At 42.9% G+C, this 25,358-nt stretch overlaps 2 protein-coding genes across 8 annotated transcripts; both read right to left on the bottom strand.

The window, feature by feature from the left end:
• Positions 1-101: 101 nt before the first annotated feature.
• LOC124054886 (solute carrier family 12 member 6-like) lies at positions 102-22,762 on the bottom strand. Of its 7 annotated transcripts, none has more exons than XM_046381338.1 (28): positions 22,605-22,762; positions 18,714-19,495; positions 13,810-13,904; positions 13,079-13,207; positions 11,832-11,978; positions 11,683-11,737; positions 9,811-9,941; positions 9,343-9,584; positions 9,131-9,258; positions 8,866-9,051; positions 8,605-8,769; positions 8,195-8,293; positions 7,850-7,907; positions 7,586-7,760; positions 7,195-7,313; positions 6,964-7,062; positions 6,765-6,884; positions 6,462-6,566; positions 5,868-6,036; positions 5,551-5,746; positions 5,295-5,464; positions 5,071-5,202; positions 4,736-4,843; positions 4,471-4,527; positions 3,190-3,264; positions 2,787-3,055; positions 2,573-2,706; positions 102-2,165 (listed from the first exon to the last, which is right to left on the bottom strand). In XM_046381338.1, the coding sequence occupies exons 2-28, from the start codon at positions 18,925-18,927 to the stop codon at positions 2,074-2,076; spliced, it is 3,669 nt and encodes a 1,222-aa protein (XP_046237294.1). In that variant the 5' UTR covers positions 18,928-19,495; positions 22,605-22,762; the 3' UTR covers positions 102-2,073. The 7 variants fall into 7 exon arrangements, with proteins under 7 accessions (XP_046237294.1, XP_046237295.1, XP_046237297.1 ...); XM_046381339.1 differs by having other exon boundaries at positions 18,714-19,491; positions 22,605-22,755; XM_046381341.1 differs by lacking the exon at positions 3,190-3,264.
• Positions 22,763-23,620: 858 nt separating this feature from the next.
• Positions 23,621-25,124, bottom strand: nop10 (NOP10 ribonucleoprotein homolog (yeast)). Its single transcript, XM_046381352.1, has 2 exons — positions 24,897-25,124; positions 23,621-24,063 (listed from the first exon to the last, which is right to left on the bottom strand). Exons 1-2 carry the CDS (start codon positions 24,948-24,950, stop codon positions 23,923-23,925), a joined length of 195 nt encoding a protein of 64 aa, XP_046237308.1. The 5' UTR covers positions 24,951-25,124; the 3' UTR covers positions 23,621-23,922.
• Between the last annotated feature and the right edge of the window lie 234 nt (positions 25,125-25,358).

Consider the following 25,358-nt stretch of genomic DNA (forward strand, 5'->3'; position numbering starts at 1 on the left):
AGAAACCAAGTTAATCCAAGTATCTTAATAATAAATTCTTAAATTATAATTATCAGCCAACAAAGGCACAAGAGAGAAAACAAAAGAGATAAACACTGCTGTAACTTTTCCTTCAAAATTGCTTTATTTATTCCTGTATTTTTTCAAGCAAAGATTTTTTATGATTGCTTTTTATATTAATGTCATTAAAAAAAGATAAAACTTGGGATCTTTTTGTCTTTATGTACAAGCAAGAAAACAATGTTTAGGAAATAACAGTGAACATAAAAGAATCCCTGCACAATAACACTGTAAAAAAGAAAGCAAGAAACAAACGGAACAAAAGTATTAGAGTGGAATCAAACGCCTCTAGTTTACAGCTCCTTACTTCAGCAACAAAGTCACAAGCTCTCATTCACACACACAAAGCAGGAGATGTCAGCAGGTTCAGGTGTACAGTGAGGTGGAGAGTTTCAGGGCACAAGCTCACACTACAAGACACAACCAACATTCTCATTTTGAGGAACGGAAAACACCATATACTGCATCATTCATACAGTGCACAAACACACACTCTTCTTTCCAAGTGACAGTTTGACAGCATGCAGTGCAGTGGTCCTCTCCACGATGGTTCATTGTGCCAACAATACTGATTTTCTAGCTCTTCCAGTCTTTCCTTTTATCCCTTTCTGAGGGCTTTGCAGCAACAAGACTGACTTTTCCAGACACGTGCTACGTTGTGATCATCTACTCTAACGTACTAACACGGCTACTCACATGCAGTCCTATGTGGGGCCAGTTTATGGCACGACACAGAGGAGACCTCTGTTAGCTTCCTTGTCGTCGGTTTAATGTTGGGTTTTCCTCGGATCTTTGCCGACATCACAAATCCATGAATGTGGTGCACAAAGACACCACATTTAAGAAACTCTTGTCAAACAGCAGCAGAACACACTGCCGGGGTTTCACTTTTGCAGATATGCGTCACTTGATAACTGCTCATAATTTCTTAAATTTTTTTCCCCCATCAGATTATGGTGTAGCAGGTGTATGGAAACCCATCTTTACTAGGACAAAAAAGAAAATAACCAAGTCAAAATTACAAGATAAAAAGATCTTGTAATTTGACTTTCTATCTTATAAATTTAAAGTCAGTTCGATAAGTCAAAATTAAAGTAGCAGTAAATTAAACCTGTGTGCATTTTTCTTACTTTGTCTGGAGAAAATGGGCCTCCACACAGGAAAAGTAGACTGGGAGAAATAGCAGCAAGTTCAAAAAACATACGTAAAATGAGAAATAAAAAATTCAGTGTCACTCGGCTTCACTGTGGATAAAACAAATTCTGAGGTAAGAAAGGAAACCACATTCGATATGCAATTAAATGATAACCATATTTTTTTTCAGCTCAGCACAAAACTGATTTTCCTTACAGGAACCACTTCCTCTGATGCATTATCGCTTTTCCAGTTCTTATGCAGTATCGGAATAAACGTTACTGTATCTTCAAGAGACAAAAAAAAATAAAAACAATTAAATAAAACCCAAACACTCAGTTCAGACATTCGACCTACTCGCAACACACGTCTGCTTCCAAAATACATTCTGTAAAAGAAGCAACCCTGAGTCTCGTCAGTGGAACGATGGTCCACCGCCCAAAGACACCGAACACAGCCCTGGTCCCATTCTCCAACAACCCACACCTCTCTCAGGTGGATGATTTTCACACAAACACACGCGCGCACACACAGAGTTGATCACTTGTTTTGCTTTGTTGTTTTGTTTTGTTTTGTTTTGTTTTGCTTGTTTGTGGAATTGTGTTGGCATTTCTGTAGCTTGATGCAAGTGGAATGGAAACCTTTGTCTTGACAGAAAAGTGTAAAGATGAAAGGAAAGGGGCTGAAGGGGGAGTCGGGGGGTGGGGGGTGGGCAGACAGGTGATGGGAGTGATGACTGACGCTGCAGCCAATGACAATCACTTTTTAAGCCCCTTCCCCCGCCCCTCCCGTGCTCACAGAACCTCCACCGTCTCCCTTCGCTTCACTTCCGCCTGATTGGTTGCCTCTCTTAAATGCTGGCTTCTTCCGTTTGTCCAATCAGGAGTAGATGGTGATGACTTCACTTCCTCCGCCGCGGACCAACAGGACGCGCTCCAGTCCTTCTGTCAGAACCTCGAGGAACTCCATGTCTGGTCCTCGAGTTAAGGAGCGTTTTTGCAGGTTTATTTAAAGTGTGGAGCGTTTTTGCCACAAGCCTGGTTAAAACGCATTAAACTCTTTGTTTAAACAGAATAGTTTGCAGTAATATCAAGACAAATGTGTCATTACAACATTAAAAACATCTTGTTGAAAATGGAAAATGTGCGGCAGGCACCTTGTATATTATTACATGTGATTGCTTACATGAGTGCTGAAACACTGCGACTGACTGCGTTATCGGCTTTCAGTCATTTCAAACACACAGAAATCAAGTGTTTATAGTCGCACTTAAAGACCAGGTGAAAGGCTGACTGTTGGGAGAGACAATGTCATTAAAATATGCAGATTAACAAGCTAATTTTCAGTGAAAACTTGCAAACTCCAGGGATAAGGATACAGTTCTCGTCTCCCTCCGGGTTCTTAGGGGGGCCTGGCATGTTGAGCAGGACGAGTCGGGCATCGTGGGATTTGTTGACAATGACCTCGTTGAGCTTGACGGCGGTGTGCATCCGCCTGACGTTGGAGTGGTCCCTGAAGGAAAACAAGATTCATTTAAGCACCTGTTAGACGGAGCACAATCAGAGCAGTGGTGAATCTGTTATTCCGCTCACGGCCTGATGCTGAGCATGTCTCTGAAGCCTTCGGGCGTGGAGCAGCCGGAGTGCGTGGCTCTGTACTGCGAGGTCTTCTCTTTGGTCCAGGTCATCTGAACTCGTCGGTGATGCTCAGAGCTGCCGCCGCCGCCGCCGCCACCACCACCACCACCACCACCGCCACCGCTCGCCACCCTGTCTCGCTCTCCGCCGTCGGTGTCGTCGTCATCGTCCGATCCAATGCTCGTCAGCCGCAGCATGGAGTTGCGGTCTTTCACCAGCTGGGCCTGGTTTGGTACACAAACATACAAAAGTCTACATTTTCATCTCTATTTTCCACCTTCTATCTACACCACTGCCCTCCCTTCCCTGACTCCTCACTCCTGTCTCTTTCTCCCTGTCTCTCTCTTTCTCTTTGTACCTGTCTGTCTCTGTTTCCTTTGGAGGTGTTTGAGGTGTGGACTCCAGTACTTCCGCACCTGAGGGAAAGATACACCTACAGACAACACAAGGTCACCTGACGGGCTCAGAGAACAACGCGAGCTGCGTCTACGCTAGAGGAAGCACCGGAGGTTTGACTACGGGGACACATAAGTGCCTCGTTTCCAGAAAAGACCCGAGTCAAGCGGCAACTGAAACGCGAAGCAGGTAATGAAAAGAGGAAGAGGAAGAAGAAAGAGAGATTACTTCAGTGCTCTTTTACAAGTCAGTCAGATTAGAGAGAGGAAAGGAAAACATGTACATTTGACCCAGATGCAGAAATATTAACTTTATTACGGGACAAATAATTAATTATATCCTTTAGACAAAAAAACTTCAGGTGCAAAATACAAACATAAATGTCAGATCTGATCTTATTGATCTCTAACTCATTCTCTTTTGACAGCCTTTTTCACTAGTAGGTCAAAAGTTAGGGTCAACTACTACTACTACTACTACTACTACATTCCTTAGTAGCAGTATTCACTATGTCAAGATGCACTGATGCATCCCACAAACATTTTCTGAAGGATTCAGGAGGTCGTCACTGACCTATTGTCACTATGTTTAATTAGACTCTACGTCGGACAGCTGATGCTTTACTACTGAGTCAGTAAACTTACATCATCAAAACTCCATCGTACCCGCTGAGGAGACCAGCAAAAGAAGATGACATGAACTTTGATGATAAAGCTGAATGAGACACAATGTTTCTTGCTGTTATTTATGAAAAATAATTTTTGTGTTGTGAAGCACCTGGATTTAATCATGATGAGCTAAATACTGAGAATCGTTGGTCTGCGACATGTAATGATATTTTACAGAAAAAAAGGTCTTTCTTAACATCTGGTTTCATGCTGACATCAGGAGAGAAAAGAGTGATCTCCAGAACACAAAAAGTCAGAAGCTTCTGATGCCAGACTTCTGAAACATTTTTGAGTTTGCATTATAGACCCAAAACAGGACATTTAGATTGATTTTTTTCCCTTTGATTTTCAAAGGAATCTCACATATTATTCATGAAACTAAATCTGAGATAACAATAAAATTTCCCTGAAATGTCAAATCAATAATAAAACATTTTTTACAAGATCATAAAGGTTAACACATGAAACTACAGAAACCTTTTTTTCTATTTAATCTTTATCTGGTCCCAACAACATCCCATACAGTTTATGGTATAGCTCATGAACTCACAGCTGACCACAACCACTAACCTCACCTGAGACCTTGTAGCTCCACCTGCCTCCTGCCTACTGCTGCTCCTACCAGGATTTCCCTGATAAAATGATGCACGACAATCACAAACAAATCAGACAAGTACTGTCATGGCTAATCTCATATATATCTTAATATCTTAATAATGACTCAAATGCTGATGACGAATCATCTAGTAAAACCCAGCTACTCCTGTGGAAAATCTGGTCTCGACTGTCCACATGCAAACCTACACCTTCCTCTTAGTGCACTGTCGGACTCAAGCTTACCTCTCGTTCCCGGTCGGATTTAGACAGTCGCATCTGTCTGAGCATCTGAGACCTCTGCTCCATCATCAGGGTCCTTTCGTAGGTGTATGCGCTGATGTCGCTGTCATGCTGAGACGAGACGGGAGACAGGCATACTCAGAGAAGAACAGACAAGTAGATAAAAGTAATATTGCAGTCAGGTTTTGGTCTTCTTGCATGTTGCAGGAGGAAACAAATTAAATTTCTAGATCTTCGCCAAGCATGTAAAAACAATCAAGATCATTCTCTCCTGAGAGAGCTCACACTAATAATTCTTAAATGTCCTGATAAAGCACCCGTCGGCGTGAGAAGCGTACCATCTCAACTACTTCCACCTCGGCCTCAATGCGTAGGTGATAGAGGAAGGTTGCCAGATCCTTCTTCATCTGGATGGAATTATCCTCCATCTGGGCCACTGTGAAGATTCGCATCCCACACTTACGCCACACCTGAGGAGGACACAATAATCCCACAAAGCTATTAGATGAACACATTTAAAAATGTACAAAGACATTTAAAAATATACTGAAGCTCCTACTACCTTGTGTTGGCGCAGCAGGAAGGGCAGCAGCATTAGCATCCCTCCGTCATGCACGATCCACCAGACGTCGATGTAGCCCTCTGTGCAGGGCTCACTGTTGCTGGGGAACAGAGAGATGTTTTTTGGGACCAGCAGGGCCAAGTGGGCTGCTGTGGTCACCCGCACTGTGTCTGGAAGGAAGAGAGGGGGCGCTGTTAGCCCGCTAACTCTGTGACATTAAGTTACTGAGGTCAGGGAAAGAACCTCTTCCACTCACTGATGAAGGTCTTCCAGGCCTGGGGGTCCTCGCTTTGCCTCCAGGCGTGAGGCCAGCCCATCACCACAGTGTTGGGTTTCATTCCTCCCAGGCCGCTGGACTGAATCATGTGGCTGATACCTTCACGAGGCTTCTGAGCCACGATACACTGACAGAAGCCCTTCACACGCTCCTTATCCATCAGGTGCTTCAGAGTCTGAGAGAGGAGAAAATACAGGGGAAATATTGTACTAAACTAAATCTGCAGCCTGACAAACACGCAACACAAACCATCTAACAAGTTTCCACAGAAACGCAGGCAAGGCAGAAGCTCCCACCTGCTCAGCAGCGAGGGCCTCTCCGTAGCTTTGCAGGAAGTTGCCGGGGACGACCGTGCCAACAATGGTTAGGCCTTTACCCGCCTTCAACTGGCTGGCAAACGTCAGTAGGCGAGGAGACTTGACGTGGGCGTCCTCGTCCAGTTTTAGTAAGACCAACACCTGAGGCCTGGAGAGGAAGGGATGAGAAGAGTTAACGGATGTTTTACCAAACTCCATGAAGAAATAACTGAAGGACAAGCCCATATAATATGAAAATGTTCAACTTAAATGTAATTCTGGAGTAAAAAAAAACAAAAATCACATAATGTTCTTATCCAGTTATCTCTGAAGTCGATTCATTCTCCCATTGCTGTCACCGAGTTGTGCAGTTTTGGAATTTAGTTCCCTGATATCAGATGTTTGTTATTACGCATCACTGAATGGACTAACTAAAACGGGTCCATTGCCTTTGGAGATGAAAGCAGTGTGTCCAAGTGCAATCACTCAATGGAGAACCAGAGGCAACGCTGACTGTAAAGGGGGTCTCAGTGATGTAGCTGAGGTTTTGTGATGGCAGTGAAGCTCCACGTTGTGAAAGCTTTAGTTCTGTACCTCCAGTTTTTGGTGTGCGGTGGTCCCTCTTCCAACCTCAGGAGGGCATAACGGGCAGCACTGAGTGAGAGACCACGGATCCCATCCCCCCACTCTTTCTCTGCTCTGATACACACATGGATACATGAAATATATAAATATATATATATACACTGCGGTATGTATTGTATATATTGTGGACTGCATAGAAGATTCACACTGGAAATAGACACACAGATACTAAACACACACACCACTCTTGACCATGTTGTAAATGTCCCTACATGTAGCATGTAGAGGGAATACATCTCCATGGCAACATACCCGTGGTACTCAATGTACTTGTAGATCATGCTGGCGATCACCATGGCAACGATTGCGTAGTACCAGGAGGATATGAACATGAGCGCCAGGCAGATCGTCATCCCCAAAAATGACAAGGTCCTGGATACACCAGAGGCACAGATCAGTCTGTGTGCGTGTGAGTGTGAGTTTGTGTGTGAGTGTGAGTGTGTGTTAGTACCAGTGGTAGTAGGAGAAGCGTGGTCTCCAGTTGGGTGTCCTCAGGAGGGTCTGCAGGGCACAGGCCAGGTTCACAAACAGATAACACATCAGGAAAAACCTAAAGAAAGAAAATAAATGAAAATCGAAGCCAGTGAAGGAGAAAGATACAAGTTCCAATAGTGACACACACACACACACACACACACACACACACACACACACACACACACACACACTCGACCAGTCGTACATTGTGAGGATTGGAGCCACCAGGTCCAGAGAGGCGATGAGAATCCCGAGCTCGGCTATCAGGGCGGTCAGCAGCAGGGCCCAGGTGGGCTCCCCATTAGCCTTCCCATGACCAAACACCTGGAGGAAACACACACACACACACACACACACACACACACACACACACACACACACACACACGCACAATAGGAAAGAAGTTCAAGTATACATACAGAACATTAACTCAGTGTACGGTGTCACATGTTTCTTTCTTACTTTTAGTTACAAGCAGACACAGTTAGGACCTGGCTGCGAGCTGTCGCCTTAGCTAAACGAGACAGTTCATATCTAACACAAAATTATGTCAGTTTTGGGCGACTGTAGTGAAAATGAATGTTTGCATCTCTAACCCTCAGGAATGGGATGATGTTGTCCTTGGCAATGGCCTGTAGGAGTCGGGGAGCGCCGGTCAGCGACTGGAGGCCTGCGCCACATGTGGAGAAGAAGGAGCCAATCACAATGACCCACGGGGTGGGCCAAGCCAGAGTTCCCACCACCAGATTCCCTTTAACAGAGTCGCCAAACCTGCAGTGGACAAAATCATTTACAACTTCTCTCGTTCTCTCACGCAAAATAAACAATATGTGGTCAGATACAAAAGCAGATGTGCTGACTTGTCTCTGAGGACCACTCCATCGATGCAGGCTCCAAACAAAACAACGCTGGTCAGGTCTGAATGGACAACACTCAGGAGAAACAACACTCAGCGGTCCAATCTAATCAAATGTGTCCTAAGTGGCTTTTAGACATAACAGTACCATAAAATGAGCAATCAATTCAGCTTTACAGATATTCATAGCAGTGACTAAAAATGTGAACCAGACGACTCCCCAACACTGTATTCGTTTAGCAGCTGGTTCTTAAACACAAATTACTTGACTGAAAAACTGCAAGAACGGCGTGTTGAGTTGTCTTTGAACTGTCTGGACACTGAAACATAATATATCGTAAAAGGATACAGACAAGAGAGGTGGTGAGGATGGCCAGAATGGTTCCAATGGGGATGGAGCGTTGGGCATCTTTCAGATCCCCTGACCGGTTGGACCCTGCCATGATTCCTGAGGAAAAGAAGAAAACACGTTCAGATTATATAATAAGCATTTGCGTTACTTAGTGGTATTGCTATTTATCATGCATGCCAAAAAACATAAAATGCCAGCTTTTTGAAGGTTAATAACCAACAAATCTAAGGAGCATTCTGAGATTGTGATAAGCAACAGATTCTTCAAATCGTACAGGAGAATCCATCTGGTTTGACCGTTTCAAGTTTAAGTAGAGAACTGATCCTCAAACAGCAGTACAACACTTGCTGATGGCGACGTTATGCTCTCATGTCTCTGAGTTACCCGGCTGGTTTAGCTGTCCTCACCTGTGACAGAGGGGAAGAAGATGCCCACCAACAGTGTGAAGGAGGTAGTGATGTCAGCAAATACGTAAGGATGATGAGTAGATGGCGGATGGGCATCAAGAGAGGAGCTCAGGGAGCCTTTCTCCACCACGTCCCCTTTGCTGAGGTAGGAGCTCCACAGGTTCTCTGCGAGGAGATTCAGCACATGCTGGTTACTGGACCTGGACGATATGCCTTTTCGAAATACTTAAATACATACACCACATCGGGCACAGACTCTACCTGATATGATGCCACTGGCCAGACCAGGGATCCCCTCGATCTCTGAGAAATTGTTGGAACTGAAGTACTTGTCGCAGGAGGCGTTGAGCTCTGGGCCGTTGCAAAAATGCTTCCAAATGCTTGTGGTCTTCTCGACGAGAGCAGGAGCAAGGCTGGGGTCAAAGGTCGGGCCCACAGTGCTGTTTTCTAACGGGAGGAATACAGTGTGTCATAACAAAAGAACAGGTGTAACTGAGAAGGTCAGTGTGAGTAGGACTCGCTCTACCATTAATGAATGTGAAGTTGGCGTCAGGTGCCTCCGTTGACTCTTGGAACTGCAGCAGGATGGTCTTTGCACACTGCCGGTCATCGATGTCATGGCCGTTGATGGTTCTGTTTCCCAGCATGCACACGCTACAGACAAAAAGCCCATCGGTCGATCAAAAAGGATCGGTTGGCGGTGATGTATGTTTTTGGAAACGCGCAATAAACACTCACGGGAATTGTGGCGGTTTGAAGGCGGAGACCAGCGCTCCGACATAGATGGAGACGATGGAGACGATGACACAGGCCAAGAAGATGGAGGCCAGTTTGTTGACATACTTCACGCCCACAAAGACCAGCAGGGACATCAGGAGGAGACATATGGAGCCGTAGACCCGCATGTTGTTCAGCATGGCCGCCCCTTCGCCTTCAGGCTGCTTTGACTCAAAAATGGCTGCCTTAGGTGCTATGTACATCTGGAGGAGGGAGATGAGAGCATGTCACACCAGAACCTCCATATATCACAACATATAATGATATCATAACATATAAAATATTTCAAATAAGAAAAACATTTTTATTATTACAGCAAAGCCATAACAGAAGCAATAAACTGTTTAGGAATCTGTCCATAATCATCACTGCTAAGAGAAAAGAAAACGCTGGACGAAACCCTGGAGGAAGGGGTGAGGATAAACCCACCAGAAGGATCTCGATGGCTCCCAGGATGTACATGGCTCCAGCGAAGGTGGTGCCCAAGTAGAAACACAGGCCCACTGCCCCCCCAAACTCTGGACCCAGAGAGCGACTGATCATGAAGTAGGCGCCTCCCGCTGGAGGGGGGGAGAAAGAGGGGGAAGGAAAGGAAGAGAGCAAGCGAGGCAGGATGTACATCAGGAGTGGAAGAGGGAGAGAGGGAAAAGTATGGTGATAGAAGAATATGGAGTGAAGACAGATTATGGAAGATAAAGGAGGGACAAGGAGAGTAGATGGGACATAAAAGAGAGAGAGAAAGAGAGAGAGAGAGAGAGAGAGAGAGAGAGAGATGGATGGATGTTAGTAACATTATGATGTTAGGAGGTATAAAAGAGAGAAAAGAGATGAAAGAAGTCATCCTATGCTTGAAGAAATAAGCATAACTTTTCTACGTGACACATTAGAATAAGAAGGCAGAGCACATCTTTGGTCAAATAGTATCTGCAAATGACTCTTTACTGTTTTGTCGTCTCACTCGAAGTACAAGTACTGCATCTGCAATGTGTCGGAAAACTAGACAGTACGGAAGCTCTGGGCCGTTGGATGGAACTACTACTACTACTACTACTAGAGGACGTTAGGGAGCCTGGAGGTATGTAGGAAGATGATGTCGCTGTTCTTAACCCAGCTAGCCAAGCTGAGATTGATCAATTGTTCTTCTAACCGGGGAGAATAACTCTAGACTTAATTCAGTTTTCTTACTTACTAGTTTTGGTACAGTAACTCAGGCATTGCACTGGCGCTAGTACAGAAAAGTTTCAGATAAAACCCAGCGCAAAATGTGCTGAACTTCCTGGTGTACACGGCATTTCCCGACACAAGCGGTGCTCCAGAGGAGGTCAAACAAACAGTAAGAATGATTTGCTGACAAAATTTGAACCACGTATGAAACAGAGCACGTGGGGGGAATCATATGGTAAGAGAAACTACAATAAGTCTACTACAGACTGTGAGCTCAGAATTCAGTGTTTGGTTTCCAAAATGCAACTCGAAAACAAAAAAAGCACACACATAGTAACACAACATGACAAAACTGATGTTAATAAAGAAATAAAATGAGCGTATGAATGTGATGTTGTATGTGGATGAAAAACTGCCTGTAGGAAGCTTTCTACACATCGCACTGATTCTAAAAGAAGTTATAGTGCTGAGCTGTATTTGGGAAGACCAAACACTTTTGATAACTCCTTTACATTAATGACAGTAAACTACACACAGACACTATTAAACTACCATCTGAGACTAGATGGTAAGAAACCATGAGAGCTTGAAGCTGAGGAAGAAGAAAGCGTGGAATGAAATGTCTGACGCCAAACAAGACATGTTAGATTAATTCTCTATGTTAACGAGGGTTTTCATTCTACGTTCGGTTATCGAAATGTCACATGCCAGTGGAAATATCACACTACTTTGACATTTGGGATATTCGTCTAGAGTTCCAGTGAAAGGCAAAGTCAATGGCGGGTAAATATCCCGGGGACTTTTTTTTAATGTGTGTACAGGAGGACAGGGAGATGTAGACAGAGGAAGAGACAGGACAAACAGAAATAACACTCATTAGAAAAACATGTAGTTTATCAGAGCTGCTGCAGCTGGAAGATAAACAGGGAAAAACTACGGGAAGAAAATGTCATATTAACATCTACAGAGGTGGCTGCCATAATCAGCATCGTCTGCTTCTGTGAGAGTCACATAGTGGCATCACTGTTGGCTTGTTGGTTACATTTGCATGTCCTCACCTCTGGGACAGACTACCACATCACACCACCACATATAAGGAAAGGGATGAAAGCGGGAAAAGCAAAGGTGGAGGAATACCTGGCACAACTCCATTAGTGGCGATTGCACTCATCGATATTGCAGTCAGCATCGTCTGCAGAGAGACAGAAGGACAGACAGACAGATCTTGGTAAGCTTTTAATTTTTGTCTCATCCATGCAAACATTACTGGACACTCAAATACTCACACAGCAACAGCATATGAAGACAATGCAGAGGCCTTGCAGCACCCCGGCAGTCCCCACCACCCAGGTCAACCGCAGGAACAGGATGACACCGAAGATGTTCTGGAGGCAAGGCAGGTAAACGCCCATCAGGGTCCCCATCTGTGGCGACTGCAACGTCAGATGGAAGAGAAAATAAAGGTGAACTGATGATCAGCTGATGAGTTACTGTGCGGCCAGCTGGTGGCTCACAGATACAGTAAAAATAAATTCACTTAAAATCATCAATTTATAATTGTTCTTTTTATTATCCTTTAAAACCAAAATGTGAAAATGGCTTAATTTAGATGGTCTGCTCCACAGTCTCTCCACACGCACTCCTGGCAACTGCAGAGGTACCCCGGGACCAGACTTAATGTTAATGTTTATACTGATCACACTGTGTGGCCAGAGAGGAGGATTAAAAATATTTTGGTTTCCCAGCCGTCTGCTGGCAAATGTGTCCAATCCTGCACACAGTCAATCAGAACAGGGTGAAAGCAGTAACTGATTCTGAACCATCACAGCAGACTTGTCTTATCAAGCTGAGCCGGCTGCTTATCGGCCACGATTGCATATCAAGGTTACGACGTGGTGTACTTTCACTTTCAGACGCTGAGTCAAGACGGCAAGAGGGGTAGATTTAATTTGTCCAAGACTGTTTCTCAAGGGCCATTTATTAAAAGGATGCATGATTAATGAAACTGCTCATTTTTTTTCCTTTTTTCCTATCCCTTGATATTATCGCAGTCGGAACATGTGCGCTGAACTTTCAACCATATAAAAGTTTTATACGGTGATTTCTTACCGTGATCACTTCAAATCCTCTCCTCTTACACCACCACTGCGCCCATAATCATCACCTTGGCTATGATTGTCGTAGTATATGAACATTGTACAACAAGACAAAGTACATTTACGATCATATATTATTATACTATGTGGGGGTTGCTGTCATGGGCATCTAAGCATGTTGTAGCTTTCTGCAAGATTTTCTTAATCTTCTGGCAGGGCAGATCCCATAAATATTGTGTCAGGACTGCTACATTTGTCAGTATGAATTCTTGGGAGTTGTAACACCTTTATTTTATACCGTGGGTGCACCTCTTTTTTGTTACGTGCTTTTCTGCACTTTTATTTGTTTTACTGCAGATCAAACTCCGTTTATGGAGTTAAAAGCCTGTTATCGGTTTTAAAAGAAAGCCAGTCAGGGGGCACAGAGTCTGGTATACCTTGCCGGCTTTCTTCTTCTCGCCGATGCTCTCGGCCTCCTCGTGCTCCTTGGCTCCCTGCGTCAGGTTGGTGTAGTTGGCCAGGCGGCTGAGCAGAGAAGACACCTTCGGCCGAGTGTCCATCTCCTCCTGTGAGGGGACGGGGAAATGGTGGAGGTAACAGAAGCAGCAGAAGGGAATGAATGGTGGTGGAGGAGGGAGATGGCGAACAATAAAGTGAGAGATAAAGAACAAAGGCGGATGGCAGTCAAAGACGAGCAGAGGTGAGGGGAGGAATGAGACAGCCAGGGGATGTGGAAGAGAAGGGTAGTTAGAGAGGAACAAAGGAAGGGAAGAAAGAAGAGAAAAGACAAGAGACAGAAATGCCAAGAGGGGACAAAGAAGGGAGGATAATTGGGAAAGAAGGGATGACAGGCATAGAGGGTGTGAAAGAACACTGAGGAGAAAAAGAGCCATATTGTCTGACTTGTTAAAATAGCCAGAGATGGAACATGGAGGTGTTTCCAAGAAACTTCAAAATCTATAAACCGAAATAATCTGCACACAACAGCCAAATGCTGGTTTATTTTTGACTCTAGTTTAGCAGACACTTTGGCAAATAGGCGGCCACATTTTGGAAGTTCTGTTCTTTGTCCACGTACTGCACAATAAAACAGGAACAGTGAACATTTAAGAAAAGTTTATGGGACATCTACAGCCATGATTATCTGGATCAGTTTTGTGTTTCGAACCTCAAACAAGGCCAGGTTTCTGTCGTAGAAGTCATCATCGTCCACACCATGAGTGTTGTTGATGTACACACTGGAGATTTTGGAATTTCCATCACCTAGACACAAAGACAGAGATAATGAATAAAAGGAAAGTGGGAAACCATCCTAAGAGGACAGGCTGACAGTATTTCAAATCTGAACACAAACGAACGCTAGGTGCCCTTATGAACAGATTTCTCTGTAATCGTCCCTCCTGTTCCCTCCTGTTCATACTGTCTGTTTAAAATTCCAGGTTTGTGCCTCCCTGGTCAGAATTCGCTTGTTGAGCCGCAGTGTAGGGATGCGAAACAAAAAGATGTATTGTAATATACTTTGGCACAGAACAGGGACTGTGGATCTACCATCACTTAGATTAAAAGTATCCTTCACTGCTAACTGAAGCAGCGAAATGTAAATTAGATTTCCAGAACTTCAACCAATTTTCCTGGCTAAACATCCTGTGACTTTGCTCTCCATCACATCACACGGTCCTAGAACACAGTGTACCTTCTGGAAAACAAAGGGCTGCGGTAAAGAGAGAAAAATAAATCATGTCTGAAAAATTATGAACAGAACAAGCACCGATCTGATTAATCAATACTTCAAATGATTGTTAACCGCCAGAGCTCATATGGCCAGTTGACTTTTGAGGCTAACCTTTAACATAATGTTTTACCACCGTCACCACAGCTTGGCGGCATCACGTTGCACTTTCGCTCCCACACACACACACACACACACACAGTTTGATGCCACCATGTCGCCAGCTCAGTTCCGCCTCAGTCAGCACAGAGTACTGCATCAGCAGCACCTGAGTCAGCAACATCACTTCCCTCCCTGCTCCGCCACGCTCACGCTAACGGCCGCAGAACAGAAGGATGTCTACACCTGACGTGACTTTAGATTTAAATTGAGCCTTGGTCATTCTGGTAAATAAAATATGTACGAACAGGCTTTTGTTGGCACAACATCCGTGTTGTCTTGTGTTAAAATACCACCATATGTTGCCATCTTGAAGTATTTCCCTTCCCTATATAGTTTGTCCTGACTATTAAAATTGAAAATTAGAAGCCTTTGGTCATATGTTCATGCAGCAGACACGACGCCTGATTTATTTAATTCAAAGAAACACTATCACACTAGTGAGGGGGTGGCTGTTGATGAAACATTCTGTTACACAAACTTCTATTTTTCTACCTATTCGTGTTATTTTTTCCTTAGGAAGAACTGGACACCTCATCAAGCCAGTAAACACCCTTCAGATTCTTTGAACTGCTGTATAACCTGCAATGAGGGGGTACAAGTATACTTTTTCTTCTGTATTTTAAACTGCCACAAACCAAAGAGGTTGACAATAACCATGAATGAATGCTTTGTGGTCCTGACAGAGAGCTGCATGACACACTCGCTGGTAAATCCCCAGAATACACCAGCAAATTTCACTATCTCAAGAGCAAACATCATCCGGTTACACCCTGAGAAAAAGTCAACAGTCATGTAAAGAAAAAAAAAGCAGCATTTGGCTGGTGGGTTGCAACTTCCCATCCTGTTTGCAGTCCTTCGTTTGGCCACAGACAGTAAGTGTGAAACCGACTCCACACCAGTGAAAACAACTTGCCTGTTAACATTCAGCGGCTGAACCATGCTGGAGCTAACTTTGCTAAATTGTTCTTCAAAAATTCTGATTGGCTGATCCGTTACAACATATTAGTTCTACATGCTAAGCTCTATTTATGCTTACTTATAAACAATCAGAGCAAGAAAAAGTAAAAGCATTCTGGGTAACATCAGTGTACGCATGTCAACAAGCACGTAAGATCTCCTTCTGGTATGCTGAAGGCCTAACCTGTCAATCAGGACAGTCAGGAATCAGAAGGACGACAGGACATCAACACTTCACATCCGCTCAGACTCAGACTCAGAGTCCAGCCCGTCTGACTGAAGCGCTGCCTGATAACTCCTTCCTCCCCCACCACACAATATAAATCTAAGAGTAATTTATCGGCGACCTCTGTGCTTAAGAGCTCAAGTTGCAGCCCTGGTCTTGGAGCTTCTGAATAAAAAACCCATCACCACTTAAAAACAATCCAGGATGACCTTTGAGTTATTACTACAGAGAAAATAACCGTCCTGTCCTCTGTGAATACCTAAACTCACACTCAGTTTAACACAAGGGAACACAGCTGTCTGCTGTTGTGTGTCCCCCACATCTGATGCCTTTTAGTCTGTGTGTGTGTGTGTGTGTGTGTGAGCAACCAGTGAAGCAGAAAGTTACTGAACCCAGGTGTGTGTGTGTGTGGACTGCAAGCTGTAAACACAGTAAATTTAACAGCTAACTTTACTGATGTCAGAAAACAATGGATCACAGAGCATTTGACCTTTCTGTAAATAAATCTCCACTCCCTCCCGCCTCCCTTTCCTCCTCATCGCCTGTCAGGATCTTGCCAGCATGCCGGTTTTCTATTTCGGCTGAGCCGACTGCTGTGCACATGTGTGCCGTGTGTCTCCAGCAACCTCCGCCTTTTGTCTCCCTGTGTAAACAACGGCAGCATCACACGGCCTGATCGAAACTCAATCGGATTAACCGGCTCCATTTCTATTTATGGAAGCTTATTAAACAACTCACTACTATGCAACCGCTTAAGTGGATCAGCATTACTAATGCAGCTACATCTCTCCACAATTATAGACTCCTTGTTGATTGTGTGAATCAGCGCAGCTATTCTTACACTGGGGCTGCACGATACTGAGAAAAAACTGACACTGCAATATCTTTTCTTTCCCCCCTACGATATAAATAAAGCAAAGTTCACCAGATATATTCGATGTCTTATTCATGCAAAGATACACAGTTAAAATAAAATAATTCTCATCATCCTGGGCACTTAAAAAAATCCCTCCTCTTCTAATGAAACAAACCACCCATCCTACTAGAGAGAACTGGTGGAGAGGAATTTGGGGAAAAAACAATTTCAAACACGTTTCTTAAACTTTACAAATTCACTCACACAGTTGTGCTGTTTACATGTAATCTACCATCAACACAGTTTAAACGTATGCCTAATCAACGTGGTGGTAAAATAAACAGGCTTAGAAGACAAACAGATTTTTCTTCTAGATTAGTCATGGGAAATGAGATCCTTGCAGGTTTTCATTTTGCATCAAGCAGGGAAAAAAGTTGTTAATTTGAGTGATTTTTGAGTTCATTTGCCTGACTTGACATTGCTTGTCCTGCAGTGTGACTACAGCACATCGGCACACTGCAACATCAATGCTGATATTGTACAGCCACAGTAAAGTGCATAAGTGAATTACTCCACTCCCTGTGACAACTGCAGTCAGAGGCTAACATTTTCCTCCTTTAACACATTAGGATTCCCACACGATTTCATGTCAAAGTGAACTTAGCAGTGGTACATCCATACCTGTTAGTCCATATGAAAAAGGTTTCTGCTGTCAGCTACCATTAAGTAAAGAACTGAATCACTGCATGCTCTGTAGGTGGGCTGATGACAGCAGAGGGGGAAGTGAAACCTACACTATGAACACAACAGGCTTACATTACAGTCCTCCCATTGTTATTTCGGTCTGCAGAGTCCAGTCAGTTGAACCGTTGCTCAGTTTGCTGTAAACCCCCTAAAGGAGCAAAGCTCTCACTTATGACTACAAACAGAGAGCTTTCTGACCCAGAGAGCCATAAAACACACATAAAATAGGAGTGTAAGTAAAATATCAACACACTTGAGTGTTGCAATACTATGTTTAATGTCACTGCATTGGTTCAGAAAAACACCAACGATTTTTAATTCATTGCTTGCAAGCAAAGATTCATTTTGTGTGGTGATCCTGCTGTATGATGGAGTGCTCTTTATACTGTGACAGAATCGTCATGCTTACAGTATCACAATATACTGAACTGTATGTTGTGTATGTGTTATGCATGTGTGTTCAAAAACACATTGTTAAATATAGCACTTCCCTTTCTTACTTCCCATAAAACTGACATTTTGTTCACAGAGTCACGTCAATGAGAACCTCTCGCACATCACACTCATGTGGGAATCCTGCATTCGTTTATAGTGAATTAGCTTATGCTGCTAGACCACCTTTATACAGCAACAAGAACACAAGCAGGAAAGCATAAAGACATGATAATATACAGGTCTAAAAAGCAGCACAGTGTTTGTGTTTGTGTGTGCCTAAAGTGTGTTTAAACTAAAGCAAGTTAAGGCTTCATGAGGTAAGTTCCCACACTGTCAGCTCCAAGTGGCAGCAAGCGGCTCCTGACTGAAATTCAAGTAAAACCAGAAATCGCGTGACATAATATCAGGAGACGTCACGCTGCGTGTCTATGTCTACATCGGGAGCTTTCAAAGTCCGACACTGCGGACCTGCCCTCAGACAAAACAGGGACGACCGGCTGTGACTGACAAGAGACCCAAAAGATCTAAAAGCAGATAAAACAACGTAGTTGTTTTCAAGATGTTTCTTTCCTAAACCACCATTACCTTTTCCACAAAGAGTTCAGTGGAATTTTAACTCCTACATGGCTCTCAAAATGCAACCAGTCTGGAAAATGAACTTTCAAAAAGTTCAGCAGGTTTAACTAGCCAGCATGTCATGATGAAGGAGTGGCTGGCTGACATGTTGCAAACATATGGATTAAACAGTGGATTCACAGTCTGTAGTAATCCAAGTAGGAGGATTAGATAAGAAGGGTTGGTATGCAGACTGTGTGAGCCTGGAAGCATTTCAGCCAGTTGTTTCATCTGTCATAATAAGTGTAAACACAGTTTTTGAGATGAATTTTAATTTTCTAAAATCTTCCCTTAGAACATACACCTTTAAACAGCAGTAAAGGTACATTATGTGGATGTGTTTGTCACCTTGGTCCACACTGCTGTGGTCCGGCGTGTCCGTCCCTCCTCCTGCTGTCACGCCTCCCGACAACTCGCTGAGCAGGTCACTTCGATTGACGCTCTCCTTGGAGCCGAAGCGCACACGGGCGCCGGAGCGAGAGCTGATGTCAGGCGACGTGTCCGACAGCCCCGGGAGGTCCTCGGCCTTCGTAGGCGTCACCGTGAAACGCACCGATGCCATGGCAACTCGATTGGAAAGAGCAGAAGCGAAGTGGAGGGGTGCTGAGTGGGATGCAGGGGGAGAACGAAGGGGTTGGGGAGCGATGAAGGACAAGCTAGCAGGGCTGCGCTGACCTGAGCTGAGCTAGGCTATCTTCCAGATGATGTTGAGGTGACGGCGGCCTCTACAATTAGTTCTTTTGCTGCTGCACTTCTCCATTGAAGCGAAGTGGTCGGCTGCTACCAGGCATGTGAAAGAAAATCTACAACAAGCCTCTTTCTGCGCCCACAAGTGTCAGTGATTATTTTTTCTGATTCTGTTAGAAATATTGTAGTAATACTGACACAGAAATACAAATTCCTTCACTACAGATGTGTCAATGCGCAGTGTACCAGTTTCAAGTTGAGGACGTCTATTTCAAGCTAAATCTTTCCTTTCTTCCCATCAAACTATATTATATCTTGACTCCTGTGGGTGAGGTCTGTCGCTCAGAATAGCAGTCATATAGCCTGTTGAACTTGTCTTCCCCCCTGCCGTTTCTCAAGTAAACACAAGAAAAAGTTGTCTGACAAACGTGTCTTTCTACTGACTGGTCACAACCAGGGTGGGGGATGCCACGGAGGGAAGAAAAGTCATCGGGTGCAATGAGGGAGAGGGTGGGAGAGATGTGACAGAGAAAAAGAAAACCAGAAATTAGTTTACACAGCAAAAACAAGCCTAAACCTTTCTAACAAAGACCACAGCACCTATCGACATCATGCAGTCCGCAGTTCAGACTATCAAGAAAATCTTCTGAGATCTTAAGAACCTGTAGTACTTATTTCCAAGCAGCATTTGTGTCATGTATTTACTTTTAAAGATAATCAGTTTAAAACTCTTTTACTATGCTTGCTCCATAGCAGCATAAAAAAAATTTAAAAAATCACAGACGGTAGAAATTCAAAGCACTGTAACTCAAGTTTACGGGCAAAAGGTTTGTCTTTTTAAGTCAACACTTGTGCTGTTAACTGTGACCTGCCTTTCTACACAATAAAAAGGTCACTAAAAGGTGACTACACTGGATACTACACCCTAAATGTCATTAATTTTTCTTACCAAATATTGTCTCTTTTATGCACTTAATGGAATAGTAACACACGTTTTTCGAGTTATTTAACCAATCTAAACTAACTCTAGGGCCATTTCCACAGGAGTGCTATCCTCCAACAACAACCTGGCATCCTTCTAAATGAAGGTGTAAAACAATAACCAGTACAAACTGTACTGTAGGTGCAAAGTCAACTATGCAATATTTACTCCGTAGTCTTGGGGAAAAAGTAACATAACAGGTGGATATAACTGAACTGTTCTTCTAGCTCAGTTCATAATTTAATTATTAAAAGGAGAGCGGTTCCAACCGGTTTTGCCGGTAGCTGCTGGCTGTTTTCTCTCGCTCTGCGTGCAGAGACAAGGCTCTGTTCTGTAATGCTGCATGCCTCAGACGCTCAGTCTGTCCACACTCAGAGATGGGCAGAGGTGAGACAGATCACTCGTCTTTCATGGTCAACTAGAAAAGCGCCTCCCTCGCCGTGTTTGGTCGGCTCACTAGGAGAGCTGAGGCCTATCCCTGCACACACTGTACAAAATGCTGGGAAACACCCCTGAGAGGTTATTAGTCTAGACAAACACATTCACACCTAAAGGCAACTAGGAATCTCCAGTACGGCTGAATTGCGATTCTATTGACGAAGCAGGAAAAAAAAAAAAAAGAAAACACAGAGATGACCAAGATAACATAAGAAGATAACATGAGGATAAAAAGGCTCAAAACAGCATTTTCCTAACATCTCAGCTCTTCAACCACACTGAACTTTTCCTGTCATATGTAAATGTCGTAATACATCTTGGTACAGCTGAGCATAATATGTTATCCATATAGTGGCATGGATTTTGCAATCTGTTATCTTGCAATACCAAGGCAAGGCGGTTCCTCTTTCCACTGCAGACATTTGCTCTCTTACTCTTGTCACTTACGTGCTATTACAGCAGATTTGGTCAGTATAAAAGCTTAAGTTTCCAAATCTGTCTCCTTTCACTCCAAGCAGTAATATTAAAGCACAACAAAGTCCAGAGCATTTTGTTCTCCTTTCTGGTTCAGATTTGATTTTTTTTCCTGCTCTTTTTGCACCTCAGTGGATTGTTTTTCTGCTCCATTACACACATGTTATTCTGTATCACTGATTATCTTTTGATTCATTGCAGAGCAGGGAATCAGCGCAGTGTGGTGCGTTACTTCATGCAGTTCCCCACATATATGGGAAATAAATATCCCTCATTTAAACAAAATCAATCAGAGGTGCCTTTAAGACATTTTACAACCTATCAGTGTCGTCAGAGCTCGGCTCTGATAGCAGCTGATGGCTGTGCAGCCTCCACCCATCAACTCCTCAAATTAAATTACTGACACTGAGTAAACAGCTCAGTAAATAAAATTCAGCAGTCAGTAAGATCAGTTCTATATTTATTTGTCAATTACTTTGACTTGGATGTTCATTTATCCAGATTTAGTTAAGTATTTATTACACTGATTTAGAGGCTCAGGTAAACCCTTAGCCAGCTTCTAATAAATAATCATTTCCAACAGATCAATATCAATGATATGCATCTGATATCACAGCGGACTTTTGCTATCCAAATAATAATGTTTTCCTTTTTATTTTAAGTCTTCCTTAATGATGTAGGTATTATAATGTTCTGAATTCTCTAAAGTTTTATCTGAGTTTAACAATCGGCAAATGGCTAAAACGTCACTTGCTTGACTGTCAGTTAAAAATAATTCACAGTTTGCCCGCATATGTATCAGAAGGGAATCACCGGACCTTAATTCAAAAGACCTCATTAAAGCACCAGGACTGACAGCCAAAATAATGCTGTAATTATTATGAAGCATGAATGAATGGAACAAGAAGTACTCAGTCAAAATGAGGAGACGGCGTAGCCCTGCTCTCGTACCGTGCTGTCAGTCTGTCACCTGGGCTATAATCAATACGATCCAGGGACAAGTACATCACCAAAGCACGCATTCATCAATTGGGATAAACATCGTCTCATTAGTCCCAACCTGCAACTTAGGGAACCTTGTTCAGTTGATGGAGATGATCGCTTGCTAGCCGTCTCTCAGTTTCCATTCTAAGCCAATTAAGCTAGCCAAAATAATTCTGGCTTGGACCGGTTAGTGAACACCTCCCGATATTAATACACAGGCAGGACTGGCGTTGTAACGAAATTATGAACATTTGTTGTTCTGACCTAACCTCAGACAGCATTTCCCTGACAAAAGGAATGCGGCATCTGTCAGTGTTCAGTTGAGCGCATTTGAAACCGGCTAAAATCAGAAAGGCGCGCAGTTAAATTGAGAAAAACTGGTGGATTAATTAGCCTGTTATGTGCAAAGTTGGATTTCTCGTTTAAAGTAAACATCATTTAATGAAGGGTGGCGTGTAAGGCTGTGAAGCATCACTTGGGTTTCTGTAGGTGATACGGTTGCAACGGGTAAGGTGGTCCCTGCCGTATCGCTACAGTCGGTACAGTTAGCCGAAGCTAACATTAGCCAGAGGCTAGCCATGCCGCTGATTAACTCCGCAAGCTTAATTCACTGAGAGCGACAAATGCCCACTGAAACTCTCAAATCCTACATATTAGTCACAAAAACCGCATACCTGACTCAAGTTTCCTTTATAGAACGCTTCCACCATATGGCTGTTTTCAGGTACATCTGGAAGATTTGGCTCCTCTCCCAGGTTTCCTCGGCACTTTTTTTGTCCAACCAACCCAACAAAAAACATGCGAGGGCGCCTGGCTGGTCCTATTTCCTTTGCCGTCGTTCGATCGTCTTGCGCATGCGTACTGACGAACAATCAGTGAATGCTGACCGGGAAGTGTAGTCTACAAAGACGAGACAGCGCGATAGACTTTCTTGGTTTTAGCACTTGAAAAATCCAAACATATTAGAAATTGTTGTTAAAGGTGAAAATATCATTTTAAATAATACTCAAGTATTAGTAAGTTTGTTTATTAATTTCTTGTTTTATATGTTAAAATATCAATTTATTATACATTGTGTTTATAATTTGGCCTCAAATGCAGGACTTTACTTGTAATAAAGTATCGTTTTGTTGGTGTAGCAGTACATGTACGTCTGCTCAGTATTCCATCCATAAAATCTAACCAAAATACACGTGTAGATAAAGGGCATATACAACGTGTTTTAGTTTCTTAGTTTCTTTTTGCAGGCTCTTTAGCAGCACCGATTCACAAGATGAAAAAAACAAAATAGTTTAGCAGATGTGAAGTTTACTGTGTGTTTACTTCAAAAGGAGAGACTACTTTACAGAAAGTGTAATCTCAGGAAAAGAGATTTAAAGTACTAAAGCAAGCGAGGATCAGCAAATCACTTTAAGCACTTCCTCAAATCTTATGCGAGTTAGGGAATTACAGAAAATTTTGAGATGTCAACATTCACAACAAAAATACATACACTGATATCTCTACAGCAGTTCCCCGTTTATCATGAAACCCTGATCTTGGGTTGGGTTGAGCGCTGCTGACTGACTCACACCATCCATTGAAGCTCTTGCACTCTGGATCTCTTTATGCAAACATCTCCATTTATGTTTCTGCACTCAATTTCTTCAAGTTTTATATCTCAGATGTTATACACACAATAACAACGGACTACAAACCATCAACCAAACATTTATTCAGCATGAAAACAAAATTCTAACATTAATCTTAAATGAATGTCTGGAAGTTACGGTACATAAAAAGACAATTAACATCTGATATCCAAGGCATGAACAGTCCACTAAATTTGAGCCAGGAGAGTTGGGTGAAACTGAGGACGAGTCCTGGCTGCACTTTCAGAAGTCAGAACGTGTAATTTGCTTTACAATTCCATCTTTGCCTTCATCGCTCCGTCTCTTGGTCTGATCTCCATCCATCCATCCATCCATCTCTCGCCTCCTCTCCAACGCTCTCTCACAGAACAGGCCTGGGCTGCTGGGTAAGCAGAAGGCTAAAGCGTTTCTTCACGGTCACCCGGTGTCGGGAGAACTTGTCGTCAGGGGAGAAGCGAGCCGGATGGGCCGAGCTGGTGGGCTTCCCATCAGGAGTAAGTTTCTGTCGGCGACAAAGGAGGAGAATGAAAGGAGACATGTCAAGTCATTCAGGTGCTGGGACGGCAGTTTCATACCTACATGTAAACATTCTCAGATTCTGTCACTGGATAACAACTTTGTGCCATTGAGAAACAAAGTTGTTATTTTAATTTGTATTTTATATATCACCAACTATCAATATGCTGATGAATAGTTTCGTATATGAAATTTCACCAAATATTCCAATTCCCATGGTGGCAATTCTGAGCTCTTCGAATTGTTTGGATCCAGACCAACAGTCAAAACCCCAAACACATTCAATTTAAAGAGATACAGCATGTAAGACCTGCATACAAAACAACGCGAGACAATGGGAAGTCCACTGTTTGGGATGTGCAAACAAATAAAATCTTTCAGAGTGGACTGATCGCATTATTAAAATATGAGTCGCAGCCCCAGTTATCAGACTGTGGATTTATTTCAGCTAACACTTTGCCTTCTAAAACGGCAAAGTGTTAGCTGAAAAAAAATGGAAATGGAATGAGCACGTCACGTGTGGAGCCTGAAACACCTGATAAGCTTTTTATTGAACCCTGTGTTTAACTTCTACTTCAAAGTTTAAGGTGAAAATCACCAACATGTAAACCATTTAGCTCCGGGCATTAGCTGCTTGCTAATTTCAAAATAACGCTTGTAAGCTTGTTGCGTTAACGCTTTAACAATATGTTTCGATTATTTTTTAAAAAAGCCATAGCATATACAGTAATTAAATGAAAACACATAAATAAAAAGTAAAATACAAATTAATACAAAAAACATTAGGTATGAGGAATGTAAACACAACGTTAGCGGTACCTTCAGAGTGTAGACTCTGTCCCCGTTCTCATTGAGGTAAAACTGGAGAAACATCTTGACGAAAACTTTTTAAAGCTTCCAAATCCACAAAAATATATCGAAGACTTTGTTTTATATTTTTAAAAAATGTCAAACGTTGCAGGTAACACGATACTGCTTTGCTAAACTCCACGTGCGGTGAAGCGTCTGGTCGCTCCTGTAGAAAGCGGAAATCCGGTTAAAAATTCACTGCAGCGCACAGCATCCTGGGAAATGTGGTTTTCTGATACAAAACTCGGAAAAGACTAATTAAAATGCCTCCGAACTAACGGATCTTTTTGGATAAAACTTCAATATAGAATATCAATGAAAACAAAATATCTTGAAATGTACTTGAAACTTATTTAGAACTGAGAAAACACCAAAAAAAAACACATATCAAATAAAATACTGATTAACTGGCTCGTTATTAATTCTACCATC

Source organism: Scatophagus argus, chromosome 23 (assembly GCF_020382885.2).
Source record: "Scatophagus argus isolate fScaArg1 chromosome 23, fScaArg1.pri, whole genome shotgun sequence".
NCBI lineage: Eukaryota > Metazoa > Chordata > Actinopteri > Scatophagidae > Scatophagus > Scatophagus argus.